Here is a 25,376-nt window from a genome sequence, read left to right as displayed (position 1 = left end):
ACTGAGCCACCCAGGTGCCCCATAAAATTTTGTCACTTTTCTGAAAATATTTTGTATCAAGTTTTGTATGTGCTCTTTAGAAATTTGTAGCTTATAATGATGTACTGTATGGTGACTAACATAATATAAAAAAATTGTAACTTAAACCCTTCAAGTGTGACTTACCAAAGAATCCTATCATTTGCTTCCTTTGTGCACATGGTAAATTATTCAGAAATTACCAGATGTTTTTCTTTCTGATGGCCACTTTTAATTTTTTAAATTTTAATTCTGGTATAATTAACATATAGTGGTATATTGTTTTCAGGTATACAGTATAGTGATTCAGCAGTTCCGTACATTACTCAGTGCTTATCATGATAAGCTCATTATCAGGGAGCTTCAACTATTTCTCCCATTCCCTTCACCTACCAAACCCTGTGGTAACCATCAGTTTTCTATATTAAAGAGTCTTTTTTTTTGTTGTGTCTCTTATTCTTTGTTCGTTTTGTTCCTTAAATTCCATTTATGAGTGAAATCATTTGTCTTTTATTGACCTATTTCATTGAGCATTTTACCCTTTAGATCCATCCATTTTGTTACAGATGGCAAAATTTTCAATCTTTTAGACTGAATAATCATTTGTGTGTGTGTGTGTGTGTGTACACACCACAACAGTTTATCCATTCATCAGTGGACAGTTGGGCTTCTTCCATAATTTAACTGTTGCAAATAATGCTGCAGTAAACATAAGGGTGCATATGTCTTTTCAAATTAATATTTTTGTACTCTTTGGGTAAATACCCAAAGTGGAATTACTGGATTATATAGTAATTCTATTTTTAATTTTTTGAGGCACCTCCACATAGTTTTCCATAGTGGCTGTACTGGTTTACATTCCCACCAGCCGTGCATGAGGATTCCTTTTTCTTCACGTCCTCACCAACACTTGTTTTTCTTTTTTTTTTTTTTTTTTAAAGATTTTATTTATTTATTTGACAGAGAGAGAGAGATCACAAGTAGGCAGAGGCAGGCAGAGAGAGTGAGAGGGAAGCAGGCTCCCTGCCGAGCAGAGAGCCCGATGCGGGACTCGATCCCAGGACCCTGAGATCATGACCTGAGCCGAAGGCAGCGGCTTAAACCACTGAGCCACCCAGGCGCCCCAACACTTGTTTTTCTTGTGTTTTGATTTTAGTAATTTAGGTAGGTGTGAGGTAATATCTCATTTGTGGCTTTGATTTGCATTTCCCTGATGATGAGTGCCATTGAGCATCTTTTCATGTTTCTGTTTGCCATCTGGATGTCTTCTTTGGAGAAATGTCTGTTCATGTCTTCTGCCTATTTTTAATTAGATTATTTTATTTTTTGGTGTTATTTTAAGTTCTTTTTATATTTTGGATACTCTTTGTCAGATACATCATTTGCAAATATCTTCTCCGATTCAGTAGGTTGCCTTTTAGTTTCCTTGATTGCTTCCTTCACTGTGCAGAAGTTTTTTATTTTGATATAGTCCCAATAGTATATTTTTAATTTTGTTTCCCTTGCCTCAGAAGATATATCTAGAAAGAAGTTGTTGTGGCCAGTGTCAGAAATTTTTGCCTGTACTCTCTTCAAGGATTTTTGTGGTTTTAGGTCTCACATTTAGGTCTTTAATCCATTTTGAGTTTATATTTGTGTATGGTTTAAGTAAGTGGTCCAGTTTCATTCTTTTGCATGTAGCTGACCAGTTTTTCCTACACCATTTGTTGAAGAGACTGTCTTTTTTCCTGATGCATATTCTTGCCACCTCCTAAAGATTAATTGACCATATAATTGTGGGTATATTTCTGGGCTTTCTGTTCTGTTGATCTGTGGGTCTGTTTTTGTGCCAGTACCATACTGATTACTACAGCTTTGTAATATAACTTTAAGTCTGAAATTGTGATACTTTCGTTTTTTCTTTTTCAAAATTGCTTTGGCTATTCAGGGTCTTTTGTGGTTCCATACAAATTTTAGAATTATTTGTTAAAGTTACATGAAAAAAAGCTGTTGGTATTTTGATAGGGATTGCATTGAATCTGTAGATTGCTTTGGGTGGGGTAGTATGGACATTTTAAAATTATTATATTAGATGCATTATTATAAAGCATGGACTATCTTTCCATTTGTGTCATGTTCAGTTTCTTTCATCAGTGTTTTATAATTTCCAGAATACAGGTTTTTCACCTCCCTGGTTAAACTTAATTCCTGGTGCAACTGTAAATGGAGGGTTTTTTGTTTGTTTGTTTTGTTTTGTTTTTCTACTGCTTCATTATTAATGTATCTAAATGTAATGAATTTGTGTATATTGATTTTGTATACTGCGACCTTAATGAATTCATTTTTCAGTTCCAGTAGGTTTTTGGTGGAGTCTAGGGTTTTTAATACACAGTATCCTGTCATCTGCAAATGTTGACAGTTTTACTTCTCCCTTACCATTTTGAGTGCCTTTTATTCCTTTTTCTTGTCTGATTGCTGTGGCTAGGACTTCCAGTACTATGTTGAATAAAAGTGGTGAGAGTAGACATCTATGTCTTGTTCCTGATCTTAGGGGGAAAAACCCTCAGTTTTGTTTTGTTTTTTTTTTTTTTTTAAAGATTTTATTTATTTATTTGACAGAGATCACAAGTAGGCAGGAAGGCAGGCAGAGAGAGAGGAAGCAGGCTCCCCGCTGAGCAGAGAGCCCGACATGGGGCTGGATCCCAGGATCCTGGGATCACGACCTGAGCTGAAGGCAGAGGCTTTAACCCACTGAGCCACCCAGGCACCCCAAACTCTCAGTTTTTTTACCATCGAGTATGATGTTAGCTGTGGGATTTTCATATATGGCTATTATTATATTGAGATATGTTCTCTTTAAACCTACATCCTTGAGGGTTTTTTATCATGAATGGTTATTGTACTTTGTCAAATGCTTTTTCTGCATCTACTGAGATGATAGTATGGTATTTATCCTTTATTCTGATGTGAATGTGTCGTGTTGATTGGTTTGCAAATACTGAACTACCCTTGCAGTCCAGGAAGTAATTGTACTTGGCCATGGTGAATGATATTTTAAATATATTTGTTGAATTTTGTTTGGTGTAGTAGTTTGTTGAGGTTTTTTGCATCTATGTTCATGAGAGATACTGGCCTGTAGTTCTCTTTTTGGTAGTGTCTTTATCTGGTTTTGGTATCAGAGTAATGCTGTCTTCATAAAATAAATTTGGAAGGGTTCCTTCTTTCTTTTTTGGGATGGTTTGAGAAGAATAGGTATTAACTCTTTTTAATTCATTCAAAGAAATTTTGCTAGAATTTACCTGTGAAACCATCTTGTCCTGGCCTTTTGTTTGTTGGGAGTTCTTTGATTACTGATTCAATTTCATTGGTGGTGGTTGCTCTGTTTAAATTTTCTGTTTCTTACTGATTTAGTCTTGGGAGCTTGTGTATTTCTAGGAATTTATCCATTTTTTTCTAGCGGTCTAATTTGTTGGCATAAATTTTTCATGATAATCTCTTATTTATAGTTGTGTTGTTGTTATTCTCTTTCATTTCTGATTTTGTATTGTGTACAATTTGAGTTCTTTCTCTTTTTTTTTTCCCCTTTGATGAGTCTGGCTAAAGTTTTATCAATTTTCTTGATCTTTTCAGAGACCCAGCTCCTGGTTTCATTGATCTGTTTGTTGTTTCAGTTACCATATCATTTATTCCTTTTCTAATATTTATTATTTTTTTCCTTTTAGTGGTCTTAGGTTTTGTTCATTCTTCTTTGTCTAGCTCCTTTAGGTGTAAGGTTAGGTTGTTTTAGATTTTTCTCACTTCTTGAGGTAGGCCTGTATTGCTGTAAACTTTCCTCTTCGAACAGCTTTTGCTGCATCCCAAAGATTTGGAATGTTGTGTTTTCATTTTCATTTGTCTCCGTGTATTTTTTAATTTCCTCCTGATATCTTGGTTGACCCATTCATTGTTTAGTAGCATGTTATTCAATCTCCCTATATTTGTGTTCTTTCCAGATTTTTTTCTTATGGTGGATAGCTAGTTTCATAGCATTGTGATTGGAAAAGATGCACGGTATGACTTCAGCCTTTTTGAATTCAGGTTCATGTTTTACCATCTGTCTTGATGGGGACCACTTCTGTTGAATTCTAGGTAATAGGTATTTAACTGCCTACTCAGCATATCTTGGATGTCTAAGAATATCACAGACTTAACTGTTTAAAACCAAAACTTTTGTCTTTCCCTTGACCAGACTTGTTTACTTAATTGCCTGTTTAGTTCAAAGCAAATTCATCCTTCTAGATCATGGTGCCCAAAATTGATGTCTGTCTTTCACAACCCACACTGAAAACATCAAAAAATTTTGTCGCCACTGCCTTCAGAATATATCCAAAATCTTACCACTTTTCACTCTGCTCTTCCACCCTGGTACAGGCTAATCTGATCTCTGGTCTGGATTATTGCAGTAGCCTTCCCCAAAAGTCTCCCTTGCCCTGAATCTTTTTTTTTTTTTTTTTTTTTAAATCAACATAGATGGGGCGCCTGGGTGGCTTGGTGTGTTAAAGCCTCTGCCTTCGGCTCAGGTCATGATCCCGGGGTCCTGGGATCAAGGCCCGCATCCCACTCTCTGCTCAGCAGGGAGCCTGCTTCCTCCTTTCTCTGCCTGCCTCTCTGCCTACTTGTGATCTCTGTCTGTCAAGTAAATAGAATCTTAAAAAAAAAAAAAATCAACATAGAAGCCAGAGTGATCTGTTTAAGGATCTGAGTCCTGTCATGTCAGGCGTATGCTCAAGAACCTCCAATGTGTTTTCATCTCAATCAGTGTTAAAGCCCATGTCCTTATGGTGGAAGGTAGAGCTTGTGCAATTCTGACCCCATACATTTCCCATTTTAGCTTCTACTTTTCCCTATATTCATTCATCTGTAGCTTGCTTATTCAGCTTCTTACTCTTCTAAAATACATCAAGCATATGTAGGCTCAGGGTCTTAAACATTTTAACAACTAAACCTGAAATTGCACTCATTCTTCAGGTAGGCAGAAGCACTAAGGTTGTGGATAGTGTATCCAAAGTAATAAGCAGGAGGGCAGAATAAAAGCACATATGTGTTCATGGTAAAAATAGAGTTGGAGAATGAGGAATTATCTTCTGATTGCGTCTTTTAGTCAGGTAGGAAGCAAGATTATTGGCTGAAAGAGAAATGGATAGGAAGTGGTGTAAATTTAAACTGAAAGGGTATAAGATAGTTGGCTGGGATAATGGGATGGTGAATGGGTTCAGGCTAAGTAGTATTTAAGCCTTTTGAGTTAGGTAAGCACACATTTCAAAGGATGACCAGTCAGTGTGGTTGGTTGGTTGGTTCCTCTGCCTTGTCTGTCTGTCCTTCCTTCCCATCCCACCTTTTCCCAGCAGCACGAGGAAGGATTGGTAAAGAGTTAAGTATAAAACCAGTGTTGAGGGGTGCCTCGGTGGCTCAGTGGGTTAAGGCCTCTGCTTTCGGCTCAGGTCATGATCCCAGGGTCCTGGGATCGAGCCCCGTATCAGGTTCTCTGCTCAGCGGGGAGCCTGCTTCCTCCTCTCTCTGCCTGCTTCTCTGCCTACTTGTGATCTCCCTCTGTCAAATAAATAAACAAAATCTTTAAAAAAAAAAACAGTGTTGAAATTTGGCAAAGCAAGAGAGGGCAGACAGTTGAAGCTATTTGGATGGAGTGATTACAGTGATGGCTTATGGCATCCAGGCTGTGTCAAGATGGAAATGCAGACAGGAGGGGGATGGGCAGTAGAAATTGTCAGAATCAGTGGATTGAAGTCTCTGTGGGGTCAAAAATTACTGGCCCTGGGGCACTTGGCTGGCTCAGTCAGTAGAACATGTGATTCTTGATTTCCCGGTAGTGAGTTCAAGCCCCATGTTGGGTGTAGAGCTTACTTTAAAAAAACAAAAACAATAACAAAAAAAACAACCAAAAGTTATTGGCTTTGGAGTACTGGAGTTTGTGAGTTGGCAGAGAGGATGGACCATCTGAGAATTAAAGTCTTGAAATTTATTGGAGGAGGAGATGTGTATAGTTATTGCTAATAACAATGGGGATGACCATTGGAATGTGTTGCTGAGATAGAGTGGAAGAGAAAGTAGTAGGAAGAGAAGTAAGAAGTCAAATAATGTGCACTAGGGTATTGGAAGGATTATCTGTATAGATTTTGAAGTTACTGAAAGCATAATTTAAAATTTAGTTGAAAATTAAAAGGTAATAGGTAAGTTTTCCATATACACAAGTTTGCATCCGTATTTTAAAGAACAGGGGCACCTGGGTGGCTCAGTCAGTTAAGTGGCTAACTCTTGATTTCGGCTCAGGTCATGATCTTAGGGTCCTGGGATTGAGCACTGCATCAGGCTCCTTGCTCGGTGGGGAGTCTGCTTGAGGATTTTCTTTCTCCCCTCTCCGTTTCCCACCCATTTGCTCTCTCTCACTCAAATAAATTAATCTTAAAAAACAACAACAACAAACCACCCATTAAAACCACAAGGAAACAAATCAAATAATTAAGTTTATTTAAAATTAAAATATTCCTGTTTACTTTGGGGGTAGATTGTTTCTGAATTAGTTGTTTCTGAATTACAAATTGATTTTTTAGTTCCACGAGGCTAAAAAATGTTTCTAGTTTCATATGAATCCAAAAATGAGAAAAGTCAGTTGTGTTAGATCTTAAGAATGTTTTTGGTAGTACTTTGGTATTCAGAAGTGCTGGAGAAACTTTGGCAGAAAGTCAGAGCTATAGAGTAAGCCCAAACTAGGACAACAAAGTCATTATTCTGCTTTTTAGTGAAGAAAGTTTTTTTTTTAAATAGTCGTGACCCTTGGTGCTTTACCAAAAGTACTTTATTGGGACTTCATTTGCATGCAAGGCTGTGTCAAAGTAATTAGAAAAACAGGGATTGAATATAAAATAGTGACTTCTGAAAAAAATTATAACACTTTGGAATGCATACTTATTTTTAATTAAATTGCATTAAAGCTATAATTTTATAGATAAAAGTAAGGTGACTGAGTAAATTTAGTATTTATTATTACATTACTATACAATAGAACCTTGGAGCAACATATAATTCGTTTGATTTATGCTGAATAGTGTGGACATTTAGTTGGGTGACACCAACTTTAATTTAGGGTGTTTTCCTTGTGTTCCCAAATGAATAATGTAAAATAACTTTAAACATTTTACAGAATTAAAAAACAGTACTTGAAAGAAACAGAAAGTAATAGTTTTCTTGAATTTAAATATGAGATAGCATTTAATTAGGGCATACCACTGAGGGGAGAGAGCACATTTCACAGAAGCTGTGTAAGGATGAAGGTGTTAGAAAAGGAAGTGAGGGGTTAATGAAAGCAAGGGGGTGGAAGAAGTTGTACTCTTAGTAATCTAGAGTAAATCCATAGAAATAAGAGCAATGCTAAAGGTAGAGAGAATGGGGGGAATAAAGATAAATTGCCTCTTTTGATAACTTTATTTGTTTGTAATCCATAGGTGGTTTCAGAATACTGGTTAATTTCTTTAGTTTGTTTTGAGCATTTCCAGACATTTTCTACTGTATAGTCCAAGGTATTTGCTGGCATGGACTGGGGAGAAATGTGATCTCAGGCTTTGAAACTAAAGGGATTTGAGGGTGTTACCCATAAGGCTTTAGGATTGATTCCTTTCTTTTTTTTTTTTTAGATTTTATTTATTTATTTATTTGTCAGGGACAGAGAGAGAGAGAGAGAGAGAGCGCGAGCGAGCACAGGTAGGCAGAGTGCCAGGCAGAGAGAGAAGCAGGCTCCCCGTTGAGCAAGGGGCCCAGTGTGGGACTCGAACCCAGGACCTTGAGATCATGACCTGAGCTGACGGCAGCAGCTTAACTGACTGAGCCACCCAGGCATCCCCGATTCTTATTTTTTTATTAAGAGTTTTCTGCTTTATTTTGTGTTAGTAAAAAGCATTCCTTGATGTCCAGCCATGTTCTCTCATGCTTTTGGAGTTGTTCTGACCACGCAAAAAAGGCTGAACAACTAACCAGGGATCTTGTAAAGAGAGTTTAAATATTCAGTGTGTGTTTGTGTTAGGCAGTTTCTAACTGAGATTTTTTAATTTGTTCTTATCATGGTGCTCAAAGCTCCCCAGTGACCCAGAATTTTTTTCAAACCATTTCTCTTCTGGTAAAAGAAATGCATCATTTTTAGTAACAATATTCATAAGAGTTACTCATTTGGTTATTAAGAATATAAGACTGGCAATGATTTTAGAAGATAATCTTTCTAGCCCCATCCCATTATGGTTGCTAATCAGCTATGGGCAAATCACTTAAGTATTCTGTTTTTTATCATCAGCTTTTATGTTTGTAAAACCAAGGACTGGAACCATTATTTCCTAATAAACATTAATTACTAAACTTACTTACCAAACAATGGTGTGTTATAGTAGAAAGAAGATGAAGTTTTCGGAGTCAAAGTGGTTGAATTCCTTCATTTCAGAAACTTGGTTTCCTCGTTTATAAAATGCCTTGTCCAAAAGGGTTTTGTATGTAACATTGGATAATACATGTGAAAACACTTTGTAAATTCAAAAGTACTATGCAAATTAAATGGTTATTCAGTCAGCAAGTAAGAGCCTCTATATGTTCTAGGCTGTGTGGTGAAGTTAATTTTGTTATTAATCCCTGGTTTTAACATTTCTTAAGTCATTAAATCCCATAAAAATGCTAAAATCATTGCTAACAAAGGAAGTGATTGAAATGATTGTTTGGGAGCTGGTATATAAAAATGAAAAATAAATTTATACTTTGTTATCTACTGTATCTTGGATTCAGAGTAATGAGACAACTTTATGGCGAAGTTCTTTGGCAGTTTTATAATTGATGTTTTTGTTGAGTTCTGCTTAGAGAAAAAGTAAAATGGTAAAATTACAGAATGTAAAATGAACATTTGCTCACTGAATGTTTTAACATTTCAACCATGAATCTTGTTTAGATCTCTTGCTATTTACTTTGCCTTTTTAAAATTTGTATGACTATTGCTATATTACTTTCTTCGCTCACTTTTAGAATTTAAATCACTCATTTTTAAATGTTTGGAGTCTGTAATATTTATACTGTTTCTTAATTAATTGCAATTAATATGTCTAGTTTAAAACCCAGATACATTATTCAGTGGATTAAATTTATCTTTAAAATAAAAAATGTTTCTTCTTCATTTTAAGTGTCATAACATTAAATCTATATTTGACATAAAATTTTTTTTAAAGATTTTATTTATTTATTTGACAGAGATCACAAGTAGGCAGAGAGGCAGACAGAAAGAGAGAGGGAAGCAGGCTCCCTGCTGAGCACAGGGTCCTTTGTGGGAGTCAATCCCAGGACCCTGAGATCATGACCTGAGCCAAAGGCAGAGGCTTAACCTACTGAGCCACCCAGGTACCCCGACATAAATTCTTATTTACAGTTTGTGGACTGACTGAGGCAAAATATCATTTATAATATGGGTATATATGTGACAGTATATAAAATTTTTTATTTAAGTCTTCTGTCTTTCAGAGATAGTTTTTTCAATTCAGATCTTTTTTCCCCCAGAGCAGTTAAAAAACAGAACTTTGTTTCACTTTCAAATGTGTATATCTTGCCTTATCCTGCCTTTTAATACTGATTGGTATATTTTTTAGTTGGCCTTTATTTGGGATCTGTTTACTTAATAGGTATAGGAAAATCCTAGTTAAATATAATTAACTCAGTTATTTAGCTGTAATTTTCTACTTGTACAGTTGTCCAGTGATATTTTTGAATATTTAAAAAATCAGAAATTAAAAATTTTATCAAAAGATTTTATAGACTGTAACTTAACCTTCAGTAGCTGAAGAGTAAAATTTTACTATACTTTCTTAATATTCTGATTGAGCTTTTATACATTTGTTATGGCGACCAACTCTAAAAATACCTTTTGGTGAGTTAATATATATAGTCCAAGGTTCTGTTAAGTGGAATTACAACATAAATGATTTTGAGTATTTGAGGAAATAGGAATGACATTTAACTTTTTAAAACAGTTTGACATAAGTCTTAGATATGAAATTCTTTAGATGATTTAATTTTTCTTTGACAATCCTGAAGGAGCTTAAAAGAAACCTGGGGGATACGTAAATTTGGACCAGTATTCTTCATTTAATTTGGAATGTGATAAACTAAAATAGAAAACTAGAATTCTTTGTGGATACAAGAGAATGTAAAGATAACAAAAAGCAGTAAGACCATATAGTAGATTAGAAATAGATCAAATTAGATATAGATCAGATGATAATGCATAATTTAAAGCTCAAGGGTCTTCAAAGTAGAGCACACAAGATGATCCACTGAGATAAGGAGAAAAGAGCTTAGAATTTCTATACATGTTGTCTAAAAAAGAAGTATGACACTTTACTAGCATTTTAAATATTTGTCTTTGACTTAAAGTTCCCTATACAGAAATTATATGTTAAGTATATTGAGAACAAATATGAACAGTGGTTATTAATAATGTTTATTAAAGAAAAAAGATAACAATGGCTGTATCATAATCATATGGACTAGACATGGTTTTCTATAATGAGATTATTTGAAATATGGCTACTGATCTGTTGCTGTTAGTAATGAAGCTTGCCCTGAATGTATTTTGTCTTAAAATAATCAGATAATAAGATGAAGCCATCAGAATAAGCAAGAGTTTTAAAAATAAGAATGCAGATTGTGACCTCTGCAATTTCTTAGTGATATTTAAAGTAACATGATCAAGAGTATACTAAGGAAAAAAAAAAGTATACTAAGTTTCACTGAATTTGCTGATAAATGTTTGAAAGCCTCCCTCCTTTTATTATGGTAAAATACAGATAACATTTACTATTTTAAGTGTACAATTTATTGACATTAAGTGTATTCATGGTGTTGTATAGTCATCACCATCCTCCTTTTCCAGAACCTTTTTCATCTTCCTAAACTCTACTCATTAAACAGTAACTCCCCATTCTCCCCTTAGCCCGTGGTAACCACATTTCTACTTTCTGTGTCTACTTTCTGTATTTGACTACTTTCTACTTTCTGTATTTGACTACTTTCTACTTTCTGAATTTGACCAAGTAATTCATATAAATGGAATCACAATATTTGTTCTGACTGGATTATTTCACTTAGCATAATTTCTTCAAGGCTTATCCCTGTTAAAGTGTCACGATATCCTTTTAAAGACTGAGTAATATTCCACTGTATATATACACCACGATTGGTTTATTGATTATCTATTAGTGGACATGTAGGTTGTTTTTACCTTTTGGTTATTGTGAATAATGCTCCTGTGAACATGAGTGTACTGGAATCCTCTTCAGATTTCAGACTTAGTGGTCAAAACATGCTATTAGGAATGTACTTGCTCTTCGTTTTGTGGTAAAAATGTGATATAATATATGTAAACCAACATGGTGACAAACTAATGATCTCAACAGGATACTGTTAGAAGAAACTCCTAAAGAAATGTTTTAGAAAAAACCATGCCAAAAGCATGGTTATACAGTTTAATTAAGGTAGAGATGTTTCTAATATTTCAGTGTATGTTTTTTGATTGTTTCAATAATAAAGTGTATTTAGAAGTACTTTTTTTGTGAACTGCTAAAGGAAAGATGTGTTGAAGATTTATTCTTAATAGTACATGATTTGAACAGTGTTTTATGAAGAAATCATATAACCAGTGAAACAGCAGTACATTGACTAGAATTTTAAAAAGGAGATTGGGATATGGTTGTAATTTATTCACTTCCTCATTTATTGTTAAGCAAAAAAAAAAAATGAAGTCAGAAGTTCACAGAATATTACAGCATATTTTTATTATGGTCATTTATAAAAATGGTCATTGTTTAGAAAAACAATGCCTTTATAATACAGTAGATAGATTTTTTACAGTATCTCCAAATGAAATGGGGAGGGACCACTGAAAATATTTGTTTCACACAGGTCTGTACTTATCTCCTGGGTGTTTCAAATTTGTTGACCATTTATTTTTTTTAAGGTTTTATTTATTTATTAGCGAGTGAAAGAGAGCACAAGCAGGGGTGAAGGGGCAAAAGATGGAGGGAGAAACAGATTCCCACTGAGCAGGGAGCCTGGGATCATGGCCTGAGCCAAAGGCAGACACTTAACTAAGTCATCCAGGCACCCCCAACCATTTCTTTAATAAGTGGCTGTTAGTAATGTGCTTTTTAGCAAGTATTTTTGAGAAAATTTAATCTGTTCCTTCAAGATAAGAAACATTTTAATTGTGAGTGTATCACTACTTTTCCAAAGAAATTGGAGCTGTGGCGAAAGCATTTTGATGATGAATGTTTGGGAATCCTTATATCATTATATAATTTTGTTGCTGAAAATGATGTGTGTACCTTCAATTTTTATATCTGTAGTACCAACAGGTATGTGTGTGTGTGCGTGTGTTTGTGTAGAGAAAATTAGATTAATTGGTTTATAGGGAATTCAGTCACATGATTTTAAAGGTTTGGCAAGTCCAAACTCTGCAAGGTCGGCCCAGGGAAGCATTCCAGTTGCAGTTCTAGCCCAACGGCAGTGTGCTGGCAGTACCCCTTCTTGCAGGGTGAAGGTCTGTCTTTGTTCTGTTAAGGCCTTCAACTGATTGGATGAGGCCCACCCACATTACAGAGAGTAATCTGTTTTATTATAAATTCACCAATTTAAATATTAATCTCATCTCAAAAATGCCTTCACAAAAACACCCAGGACAATATTTGACCAAATTATATGGGCAACCTGGCCTAGCCAAATCGACACACAAAATTACATCACAGTTTCAGTGGAGTTTGAACTTACATGTTAAAAACATAAAGATCCAGTGCTTTCTGATTAGTTTGTAAAACTAACAGCCTAACGTCAAGGACCTTTATTAGCCAGATTTTAACACAAACTGTTGTGTATTGGTGAATGGGGTTGAAAAGGATTTGGAAGATATTGTTAGTAGTGAATTTTTTCCACTTAGATCTTTAGATTTTTGTGAGATTTTTTTGTTTCCCCAACTATGACAACCACTAAAAACTAAATGTCACAGTTTGGAACTAGGGTTTTAGATTTCTTAGTCATTAAATTTTTTTTGATATGTTTTTAAGATTTATTTTATAGAGAGAGTGCATGTGAGTGTGTGTGTGGGCAAGGAGGGGGGAGGATAAAGGGGGAGAGAGAGGGACAAGCAGACTGCAGTGAGCTCAGAGCCTCACTCAGGGCTTGATTTCACAACCTGAGATCATGACCTGAGCTGAAATCAAGAATCCAGCTGAGCCATCCAGGTGTCCTGCCGTTAAGTATTATACCAAGATTTTAGAAATAATGAAGAATATTTAATTCATTGATCTCACTAAAATTGTTAGTATTTTAAAAAGTCATGGCCCAAAGACTTTTCTTTGTTAAATAAGTTTAAAAACACCATTTAAAACTAATATTTGCTTCATTTTCATTTTTTAAGATTTTTATTTTTATGGATTTCACAATTACATAATTTAGTACAGTTATATAATTCATAAACACAACAGGGGTATTTGTTTAGATTTTTTTTTTTTTACTGACAGGGTCTGTAGTTTTAAAAAATGAAGATTTTATCTAGAAGATAAGGAAGTATTAATGTAAAATTCGATGAAGAAGCTGGTGGGAAGAAGCCTTTGAAGCATTTTGGGAAAATGAAGGGTGATTGCTTTAGCTTCAGACTTTTCCTTTCTGGGGGAAAGTTCTTTGTTGAGAGTTTTTTAGTTTGAAAGGGAATTTAATTTATAATAGGAAATCTTAATAATATTCCAGTTAAGTTCACTGGGCAGTGCATTTTCTTGCTGTTATCAAGTCTACTTTGGAAGCCAAATGATAATGAAAAACTTTTATGGAAAAATAGAATTGGAGTAGTAATACCAAACTGTGGTAGCCAGATGAATTCTATCTGTGCTATTTAGGTAGAATTTACCTTTACAAGTAGAATTTTAAAATGATTTAAGGTAGGGGAAGGGATAAAAAGCAAAAAGACTTGTAGATGATTTATTTGTAAATAACGAATCCTGTTAAACCATAGGTGATTTAGAAAAAGAAGAACAGTTAGAGATAATAGAAAGGGATGATTTTTGAACATTTATCAACATTATAGACTTTCGATACGGGAGAGGGAGAAAGTACCAAGTTATTAGTCAATCTGGAGATTATTCTTGAAGGATAGGAAATGATGGTTTCTTAGGCAGCAGGTAGAAAGGAGTATCTTGAGGATTGTAAGAGTTCTTATGCAGGACAGTGATATTTTGTGATGTATTAGTTTCTTGTTTACTGCATTGTAGAACACTTAATAACATCATCATAACCCTATTGAGGTGTGTGATGGGACTCCCATTTTAAGATGGACAAAAGTTCAGAGAACCATGGTGACTTGCCCACATCTGGTAAATGCAGAGCCCAGAATCTGAACCTCAGTATATTTGATTTTATTTAGCTTCATTGAGTACCTGCTACAGTGCCAGGCCTAGTGACTTTGGAGTTCAGAGTTGAATGATACGTGGTTTCTGCCCTCAACAGAGTATGGCAAGTAAATAAGATAGTAATTTTTAAACTTCTGCACAGTGAAGGAAACAACCAACAAAACTAAAACGCAACCTACTGAATGGGAAAAGATATTTGTAAATGACCTATCCCATAAACGGTTAGTATACAAAATATATGAAGAACTTACAAATCTCAGCACCCCAGAAATGAATAATCCAATGAAAAATGGGCAGAAGATGTGAATAGATCTTTTCCAAAGAAGAGCTACAGATGGTCAACAGACACATGAAGAGATGCTTAAAATCAGTGATCATCAGGGAAATGCAAATCAAAACTATGGTTATCCCCTCACATCTGTCAGAATGGCTAAAATCAACAACCCAAGAAGCAATAGGTGTTGGCGAGCATGTGGAGAAAAGGGAACCCAGAACCCTCTTGCAGTGTTTGTGGGAATTTAAACTGGTGCAGCCACTGTGGAAAACAGTATGGCGTTTCCTCAAAAAGTCAAAAATAGAGGTATCCTATGACCCAGCAATTTATACCCAAAGAATACAAAAATACTAATTCAAAAGGATACATGAAACCTGATGTTTATAGCAGCGTTATCTACAGTGGCCAAATTATGGAAACAGCTCAAGTATCCATTGATAAATGGGTAAAGAAGATGTGGGGTGTGGGGGTGTGTATGTGTACACATACACAAAAAAGCCATAAAAACCGAAATCTTGCCATTTGCAGCAACATGGATGGAGACAGTATTCTAAGTGAAACAAGTCAGTCAGAGAAGGATAGATACCATATGATTTCACTCATGTAGAATTTAAGAAACAAAATAAGCAAAGGCGAAAAAGGGGCGGGGGGAGAGAGAGAAAGGCAAACCTAGAAACTGACCTTTAACCATAGAGAACAAATTGATGGTTACTGGAAGTGAGGTGAGTGGGGGGTGGGTGGAATAGGTGATATGGGGATTTAGGAGCGCACTTGTTGTGATGAGCATTGAGTGATGTATGGAAGTGCTGAATTATTGTATATCTGAAACTAGTAATTACACTGTGCGTTAATTATTTGGAATTTAAATAAGAACTTAAGGAAAAGATCGTAACCTTTGGGAGTCTTGAAGACCCAGAGAAAGACCAACATACCCAGTCTGAGAATTTTGGACCATTTTCTGGAAGCCATAGTGCCTGAACTAAATCTCAAGGGAGGAGTAAGAAAGAGTAAATTGTAAAAAGGTGACTAGGGGAGGGTGTTGCATCTAGGGGAAACCATATACGTAGAAGCGTTTAGACATAAAGTTGTGTGAATTATGTTAAGAAGTTTAGCATTTATAACCTGTTTCTCTGTAGATCTAAAATAATGAGGTGGGTAGAGACCAGAAGAGCCTAGGTTTTTTTCCTTTTAGAACTCACTGCTTTTCTGAATAAATATCAGAAGCTGATTAAAATATTTGTGGATAAAATTTTAGACTTTTCAGTGTGTTTTCACCTTCTTTTCCAGGATCAGTTCGACAGCTTAGACAAGCATACACAATGGGGAATTGACTTCCTGGAAAGATATGCCAAATTTGTTAAAGAGAGGATAGAAATTGAACAGAACTATGCGAAACAATTGAGGTAAGTTAAAGATTTTTCAGTTCTCAGAAATGAAATTACATCTTTAGTTGAGTATTAGATAAATGTAAATTCTGTGGGGTTTTTTGGGTCAGAATCTGATTGAATTAGGTAACTGATTTTTTTAAATCATCAATTTAATTGAATAATTGCTAGTACCACAAGGAATATTGGCTAGCTAGATCATGAATAGACATCATTCCAGAAGCATTTTAGAATCCTAAAATCAGGAAGCAAAATGCTAGGAAAAAGAAATACCTGAGTAATATAATTTTTCCCTGTAACTTTTTGCTTTAGTAGTCTTTCAGAAGCATTGAAGATTTCTTCAGTTTCTCAGATCTTCAGAGTTTCTATAACTTGGAAATCAAGTGTGTTGAGCTCCATTTCTAACAAAAATTAGATATATATTACTGATGAAAGTGATGTTGGAGTAGGTGTTAGAAGATAATAGTTTTAAAGGGAAAATTTTAGCCTTAAAACGGATGGAATTTATCTTAAGATTTTGTTCAAGTGGAAAATCATTGTTAGACTACAATTTGACAGTTTTTGCTAGAACTTAATAAAAATGATGCTTGAGGGGCAGAGGGAGAGAGAATCTCAAGCCGACTTTACACAGAGCGTGGAGCCCAACACAGGACAGGACTCACTCTCACAACCCTGAGATTAGGGCCTGAGCCGAAACAAAGAGTTGTCCCTTAATCAACTGTGCCATCGAAGTGCCCCAAGTTTCCAAGTTTTTCAGTGGAAGTGAGAAGAAATAGAGACAATGCCATGATGGTGGTATGAAATGGCAATAAAGGAAAAGTTTAATATATTATAAAAAAGAATGAAAACCGTATTTCCAATATCAAAAAGTACCTTGTCAGTAAGGAAATGATGAAAAATACTATGGGATATGCAATTTAAACAAATTGTGTGTAGCAGGATCAACTTAAAAGGCTATTCAGTCCATCAGTGTAAAAAGCAAGTTTCATAGAACTGAATGTACAGCAAGATCTCCTTGTTCGCTCAAGTTTGTTTATACAGTTACATATAAAAATTGTATGTATTGTGAAGAGATCTAGAATATACCCCACATTGTTTTACAGTGGTTATCCCTGGGGAATGGGAGTGGGGGGGGTGGTAAGGGAAGGAACTTAAAACACTTATTACTTAGATTTTTGAATTACTGAAGGTTTTTCAATGATTATATATTATTTTTATAGTTTAAAACACTTGTTCTTAAGCTAAGAAGATATATTCAAAAGAAAAGTCTGTCACAAATACTAAAATAAAAATTGGTAATTTATAAAGTAAACTTCAGCAGTTTGGAATCTCTGGACTCAAGGGTTTCAGGGAAGGCCAAGGTTGAACTAGAGTAATAGGACTAATTGCAGATTTCTTTGCCTTTCTGTTTTGTGGCTGAATATGATAATGATAATAACCATTATAATTTTCTCTTGTCAAAATTGATTTGAACACCACTTCATTGAAGCAAGGGTGGCTGGAACCCACAATTACATGATATGAAAAATAAAATTTTATAGTGAGAAAGTAGGCTTTATTATGTATAGATGCTGTAGGTCAGTGATTTGCATCTTTCTTCTGTCCCAGCATACTAAAGAAATTTGGCACATTTCCATTTTAACAGTGGCTCTCCAGGAGTTGTGATTTTCAATAAAGGCAGGATTTTATTGGAAGGTGCTGAGGAATTCCAGTAAGGAAGAATTGGGAGGAGGCACGTGTAACTTGAGACCACTACTCCCTTCCCTCCTCCTACATTGAGATTTGCTCCTTTGGCTGAATACTTAGTAAATGATTGAATTATCAGCTGCTCTTTATAGTATCTGCTTGTCCAAAGGGAAGAAGTTTGCCTTGTTTATTTCCTCTTCTTTAATGGGAAAAATTCTTTTGGTTAACTCCCTCCTGTTTTGCTGCTACAGAAGACAGTATCTTTCATAGTGGGGCAGCCTTTTTTTCCTCCTAAATAACTATATTCAGACTGTTGTACATTTACATTTTAGATATGTTGTAAGATTAAAATTTGTCAGTCTTTAGTACCTTCAGTTTATTTTCTTTTCCCCTTTTGCCTGTTTTGATGGTTCTGGTTTAACTTTATTTTGATTTTTGGTATTGATTGATTTTGGTAGTGGTTTGAGGATAGGAATAAATAGAAAATAAAGCATCTATCCACTCATGGAGACAGAGATAATCAAACCATTTTAATTGATGATATATGATGATTGCTTGTAAGATGATTTTTGGTTAGCAGGGCATAAAAAACTGAAGTTGGTCATTCTTTTAATAAACTTACACTATTTGTATGGCAGAGATTAAAATTTGTTTAGTAAAAGAAGCTGACATGATAGGTATGTATCATTTTATATTATTTATTTATTTTTTAAGATTTATTTTTTGAGAGAGTGAGTGAGTGAGAGGGTACGAGCATTGGGGGGGCAGGGGCACACTGAGCGTGAAGCCTGATGCAAGGCTTGATCTCAGGACCCTGAGATCATGACTTGAGCTGAAACCAAGAGTTGGATGCTTAACCAGCTGTGCCAACCAGGTGCTCCATTTTATTTTTTTCTAGTAATGATTAAAATTACAATATTAAGTTCCATCATAGAGATTGCTCTATGAAATTATATTCCCCTACTTCCACCCCAGACCATTCCTTTTTGGTTCAAATGGGGCAGTGTGGTATACCGGAAGAGAAATAGATTGGACGACAGAACTTAAAGCTACTTTTATTTTAACTAGAACAGAAATCTCCAAATTCCTTTTGCTCTAATGTTCTGTATCAGTGCCAAGCCTGGCCAGCATAAGCTGGTACTTTGAGAGCTGGGTGATTATAATTTGAATGAATAAATAATTAAGTGGTCTGTATTTCAGTTTAGTTTGGAAATTAGGTTCTCTGGGGGCACCTGGGTGGCTCAGTTGGTTAAGCAGCTGCCTTCAGCTCGGGTCATGATCCCAGGGTTCTGGGATTGAGCCCCATGTTGGGCTCCCTGCTCCACAGAGAGTCTGCTTCTCCCTCCCCCTCTCTGCCCTTCTCTCTCCCCCTGCTCTGCCTGCTTGTGTGTTCTCTCTCTCTCTCTCTCTCTCTGTCAAATAAATAAATAAATAAATAAGTAAATAAAAGAAATTAGGATTTCTGGTCATATGCTGGACCTTGTACAAAGTGCTTTCTGTCCATTCTAGAGTTTTTGTCATGTACATCGTTGCGATGAGGTTGTTCTACTAAGAGCTGTCCCAAGTATTTAGGGTAGGCTTAGATACTAAATAATCCAAATAAAACTGGTTTTTATTTTCTATTTAGTCTTTACTTTCTCATGCCTCTTTATCAGAATTTTCTATTTCTTTGTCACTTTGTTTAGTCTCTCAAGAACCCAGAGAGCTCATCTTAGTACTGATTTGGTGAAAGTGGAGATTACTCTATCTTTTTTTAAAAAAAAAAAAAGATTTTATTTATTTATTTGAGAGAGAACGCATATGAGAGAGCACAAGTAGGGGGAGTGGCAGGCAGAGGAAGAAGCAGCAGCATGCTCCCCACCGAGCACTGAGCCCCACATGGGGCTCCATCCCAGGACCCTGGGATCATGACCTAGCCGAAGGCACACACACAACCCATGGAGCCAAGCTGGTGCCCTGAGATTACTTTAATTATTATTATTTTTTTAAGTTTATTTGACAGAGAGAGAGAGATCACGAGTAGGCAGAGAGGCAGTCAGAGGGAGAGGGGGAAGCAGGCTCCCTGCTGAGCAGAGAGCTGGATGTGGGGTTCAATCCCAGGACCCTGAGACCATGACCTGAGCCAAAGGCAGAGGCTTAACCCACTGTGAGCTACCCAGGTGCCCCTACTTTATTATTATTTTTGATTTATTTATTTTAGAGAGAACATGTGCGAGAGGGGGGCATGGGGAGGGGTGGATGGAGAGAGACTCTCAAGCAGATTCCCTGCTGAGCACCGAGCCCTAGTGGGGCTCAGTCTCATGACCCTGGGATCTTGACCTGTGTCAAAACCAAGAATCCACACTTAACCGACTGAGCCACCCAGGTGCATCTAAAGTGGAGGTTACTTTTATTCTTTGGTTAGCTGTTGTTTAACTCTCTACTGCTTTGGTCTCTTCTGAGTTTTTGATTAACTGCTTAATGTAGTAAACCCTAACAGTGCCATTTGGATAGAGGCAGGAAGAACTATTCCCCATATTTTGGGGTTTAGATGAATTTTCTTCATAGAATTAGATCCTGTGGAAATTCTTTGATTTCTATCGATCTCCAGTAATCACTCAGCTTTCCTGAATACATATATCTCAGTGTCTGTATTGGATGATTTATTGGCTAAATAATTGTGCTTCTTAATTCTAAAATATCATGACCTACTTATTAAATGTAAACTTCCCAGGGTGCCTGGATGACTCAGTTGGTTAAGTGTCTACCTTTGACTCAGGTCATGATCCTGGGGTCCTGGGATCCAGCCAAGTCTCAGACTCCCTACTCAGCAGGGACCTTGATTCTCCTCCTCCCTCTTCTGCTCCCTCCTGCCAGTGCTCTCTCACTCTCTCAAATAAGTAAATAAGGTATTTTAAAAAATAAATGTAAACTTTGCAAAGGAAAGAGATTTTTGTTTGTTCTTTGTACTGCTTCTAGAGCAGTGCCTGGCACAGAGCAAGCACTTTTTTCTGTATTTACTGAACACTTATGTAGCATTTAATGTGTCAGCACTGCTCTAGTGCTTTTACACATACTAATATGTTTTGTTTTCATAAAAACCCAGTGAGATGTCAGTATTATTTTAAAGCTTAGGAAACTTGAGTTACAGAGAGGTGAAGAAAGTTAGCTGGATTCAGACTAGCTGCTAAGTCTGGGCTCTTGATAGTACATCATGCTGCTTCAGCAGAGGGAAAATGAATAATTCTCTACTGAGGATTTTTTTTTTCCTATCACCAGTGCCTAGTACCACTGACACATCTTTGGATCTTGAGTATTTTACTAGAGAGTATAATAAATTATTTAAAAACTATATAACATAGTCTTTACAACTAACACATCTACTTATAATGTTACAGGTAACAGAAATTTGATTAAAATGTAAGTTAAATTATGCACTTCATAAATTTAGGTCTAGTTGTGTGTTTTCCATAAAGATAAGGATAGGTTGGGAAAAAAAGGTTAACACCTTAGAAGTCCTTCTTCCTTTCAAGAGAATTTTTTTCATTAAGGAAAAAAAAACTTTCAGGAAGCCCTGTTTATTTTCATTTCCTTCTTCAGATGTTAAGAATACTTTTGAGGGCACCTGGGTGACTCAGTCAGTTAAGGGTCCTGGTACTGAGCCCCTCATCTGCTGGGCTCCCTATTCACCAGGGAGGCTGCTTCTCCCTCTCTTCCTGCCCCTCTCCCTGATTGTGCTTTTCTCTCTTGCTCTTTCTCTCTCTCTCTCTCATAAATAGAAATCTTTAAAGAAAAGAATACTTCTGGGTGTTTTTTAAATTTCATGCAAAAATGTTTTTTTAATTATGAGAATTTAAGATAAATAATACTTTTACTTTTATTGTTCCCATAACCTGTTATAAATTGGTGTGAGGGATAGCATAATGTTACTTTAGTTCTCTCTGAGTCTTGCCTTTAATATTTTCCTTAACTCTCAGCTCTTTTCTCCTGATGACTTAGAGAGCAAACACCATGACAGCTGGAGAGCCTTTTCTTTAATGTCGCATTACTGTATTTTCTTGATACGTTTGGATTGGACTTCATGTAGTTATCATTAGCATAATTTAGCTTTTTGATAGTTTTTTGATCATTGGCATTCTTCTCCTATCCTTCTTTGTACTTTTTGTGAGCCGTAGAGCTCTATTTATATCTCATTTCATGCTGTTATACCTAAAATGCTGCTGCCTGCCCCCAGCCCTCCTAAGTTAATTATCATAACAAATTACTGACCTCTATTTTTAACAACTGGATTGTTTGAGGGAGGGTCGTTTCTGTTTATATATGCTTCTGTCTTTTTTTAATCTTCACAAGAGTTTGATGTTATTTGTTACCATTGTATTTTTAAGACCTGTAATGTATTTTCCCTATAGCAGAGTATTGGGAATGAGTCACAATGTGGAATGATTCATTTAGTAAAGAAACTCAGGCTCATCACCTTAATGAGAATCACAAACCCTGTTCCTAATTATTCTATTAAAATGTTTCAGATTTTTTTTTTTTTGATTAAACAGTGAAGCAGTACCTAACAAGTAAAACACAAAGCTCTTAGGAAAGAAAGTTCAAGTCAGTCATATTAAATATTTTAATAGTAAACTTTCCAGTGAAAAGAATTTAAAGACCTCATTATTGTTTAAACAACTACAAAAATAACTTGATTGTTAATGGTGTTGGTTGTGTAGATCCGTTCATTAATCTCTCAGCTCTTTTATAATGCCTTGAGTAGTTTAATTTCCAAATTATTTTTTGTACCATTTGAATTATGTAGCAGTGATTAAAATGAGGTGAAATGTTTGTTATCCTGTATGTATAAAATATAGGTTACCCAGACAGATATAGCTCCTTATTTGAATCTGGACTTTGAAGATGTCATATAGTTGTCACTTAAGAATCTGATATTTAGAAGGGAAACAGCAATTACCATCTTAGTCATTTTAAGTGTACATTTGAGGTGCTGTAACTATATTCATACCATTAGGCAACCAATCTCCAGAACTTACTCATCTTAAAAAAACTAAAATTGTATACCTGTTAAAAACTCCCCATTTTCTCCTTTTCCCAGCCCTTGTAGTTCTACTTTATGTTTCTGTGAATTTGACTACTCCAGGTACCTTGTAAGTAAAATAGAGTATTTCTTTTTTTGCAGCTGGCTGGTTTCACTTACATAATTTAAGGCTTATCCATGTTGGAACATGTTTAGAATTTCCTTCCTTTTTAAGGCTAAATATTACTCTATTGTATGCATGTACCACATTTTGTTTATCTGTTAATGGACATTTGGGTCCACCTTTTGGCTGTTATGAATAGAGATGCTATGAACATGTGTGTACAAATATTTGACTGAGTTCCTGCTCTCAGTTCTTTTGAGTGTATACCTAGAATAGGAATTGCTGGATCATATAGTAAATCTGTGTTTAATTTTTTGAAGAACCATTATAACTCTTTTCCTCAGTGGCTGTGAACTGTTTTACATTTCCAATAGCAGTGCCCAAGGTTCCGATTTCTTCACCTTTTGCCAACACTTGTAATTTTTGTGTTTTTGTTTTGTTTTTTAAGTGGTCTCCTCACCTAGCATTAAAACCAGTGCGGGGCTTGAACTCACGACCCCTGAGATCAAAATCAGAGCTGCTGAAATCAAGCGTCAAGTGCTTAACCAACTAAGCCTCCCTGGCTCCCTTTGTTTGTTTGTTTTTGATAACAGCCCTCTTAACGGATGTAAGAGATCTCATTGTGGTTCTGAGTTGCATTTCTGTAATGATTAGTGATACCAAGTATGTTTTCATTTGTTTGAGGGCTGTTTGTGTATCTTTGAAGAAATTTAACTCAAGTTCTTTGTCCAATTTTTAAATCAAATTTCTTGGTGTTTAAATCAAATTTTAGGTGTTTGAATATATTTTCTAGATTTTAACCCCTTATCAGAAACATGGGTTGTAAATTCTTTGTCCCATTCCATTGGTTCATTGGCTCTTCATTTGTTGATTGTGACCTTGGATGCACAAGTTTTACATTTTGATGTCCACTTCACTTTATCTTTCATTGCATTTGCTTTTGGTGTCATATCCAAGATATCATTGCCAAATCCAGTGTCATGAAACTTTCCCCCTATCTTAAGAGTTTTGTAGTGTTATCTCTTATGTTTAGGTCTTTGATTCACTTTGAGTTAGTCTTTGTATGTGGTGGAAGGTAAGGGTATACAACTTTATTCTTCTGTACATGGGTATCTTTTCTGTTTAATTTTACACTATATGAGAAAAGATTCGTGGCTGTAAGTGATAGAAAACCCAGTTTGAATGATAAGTATAATGAGAAATTTATTGACAAGAGAAATTTGTTGATATCTTTTACTAATTTTACTTTTTAATTGAAGGCCTGGGGTGCAGCTAGGTTACAGGGGGAAAAAGAGTCAGTACCTGAACACATCCAGAGCCCATTGTTTTTTGTTTTCTAAATAAATAAAAATTTTTGGGGGGGGGATGCATCTGTTGGTGGGTTGCCTTCTATTCTTTGGGTGCAGACTGGATTTCTCTGTAAAGTAGGAAATGCAGTCACCAACAGGTTAAGTTTTATGTCCTAGATACTAAACTCTTACTGGCCTCAAAGCAGTATCAGGTCCCAAGACGTAAAAAATCCAGGAAGAAAACTCTTTCTCCCAGTGAGATTTGGTTTTCTATCTCTGGATCACTTACATTTAGACCCACAAATAGGGCCACTTGTATTAATCTGGCAACTCCTAAGGATGTTAACAGATGTGGGGAAGGGTCAGTTAAGAAGAGGGATGCTGATCAGTCTCAGGTCTTTAACACTACCATTCTGCCAGGAGAAATAGTATGATTTGTATCCCATGTTACAAATATGATATTGATGGCCTGTTAAATAGGCATTAGAACTCAGCTTCTCACATGTTGAAATTGATGGAAAATGTATAGACGTGATTTTTAGCTTTTAAAAATCTCTGAGATACTCTATACGACATCATTTAACTGTAATATGTGGTTTTAATAAAAGTGAATTAAAGTTTTGAGAAATTATTTGAGATGTTTTATAATTTTCCCTAAAACCAAAAAAAATAAATAAAAACACAACAAACTAGAATGGATAAAAAAGATTAAGATCAACAATTTAAATTTGGATTAATTCCATATATATATATGGAATACTGTGAGTTTTGGAGATGCCCATTAAATTTAGAGGCTCTCTCTGACCACTGAAGGAACAGTGAACAATGTTAATTCCTCTGTATCCAGAGTACATGATCCTACGGTAGTTAGAAAACATGGGTGAGAGGAGACACACATATATCAAAACAACGTACCAGTGTGTCTATGACTTTTATTTTATTTTATTGGGGGGGGGCAGGAAAGCAAGGTTTATTGAGTATTAGCTCAAAGCTAATACTCCCGAAGAGGGAAGGGACCCGGGAGGGTTGACCTGTAACATTTATTTTAATTTCTCTGATATATATTGGATATGTACAGAACTTTGTGTTTTAATTAACTCCTAATTTATAGCACCCTACTCAAAAGCATATAAACTGCTTACATATAAACT

At 35.6% G+C, this 25,376-nt stretch overlaps 1 protein-coding gene across 3 annotated transcripts in view; it reads left to right on the top strand.

The window, feature by feature from the left end:
• FNBP1L (formin binding protein 1 like) overlaps positions 1-25,376 on the top strand; it is a 105,551-nt gene that overhangs the window by 32,343 nt on the left and 47,832 nt on the right. For all 3 annotated transcript variants that reach the window (XM_080800903.1, XM_080800902.1, XM_080800904.1), the window contains exon 2: positions 16,030-16,145. In XM_080800903.1, coding sequence (XP_080657029.1) covers positions 16,030-16,145 — 116 coding nt within the window. The remainder of the gene's footprint in view (positions 1-16,029; positions 16,146-25,376) is intronic.

This window comes from Martes martes (assembly GCF_963455335.1).
Source record: "Martes martes genome assembly, chromosome: 4".
NCBI classification, from domain to species: Eukaryota; Metazoa; Chordata; class Mammalia; order Carnivora; family Mustelidae; genus Martes; species Martes martes.
Note: the sequence above shows the minus strand (reverse complement) of the source record. Positions and strands in the feature narration are given on the sequence as shown.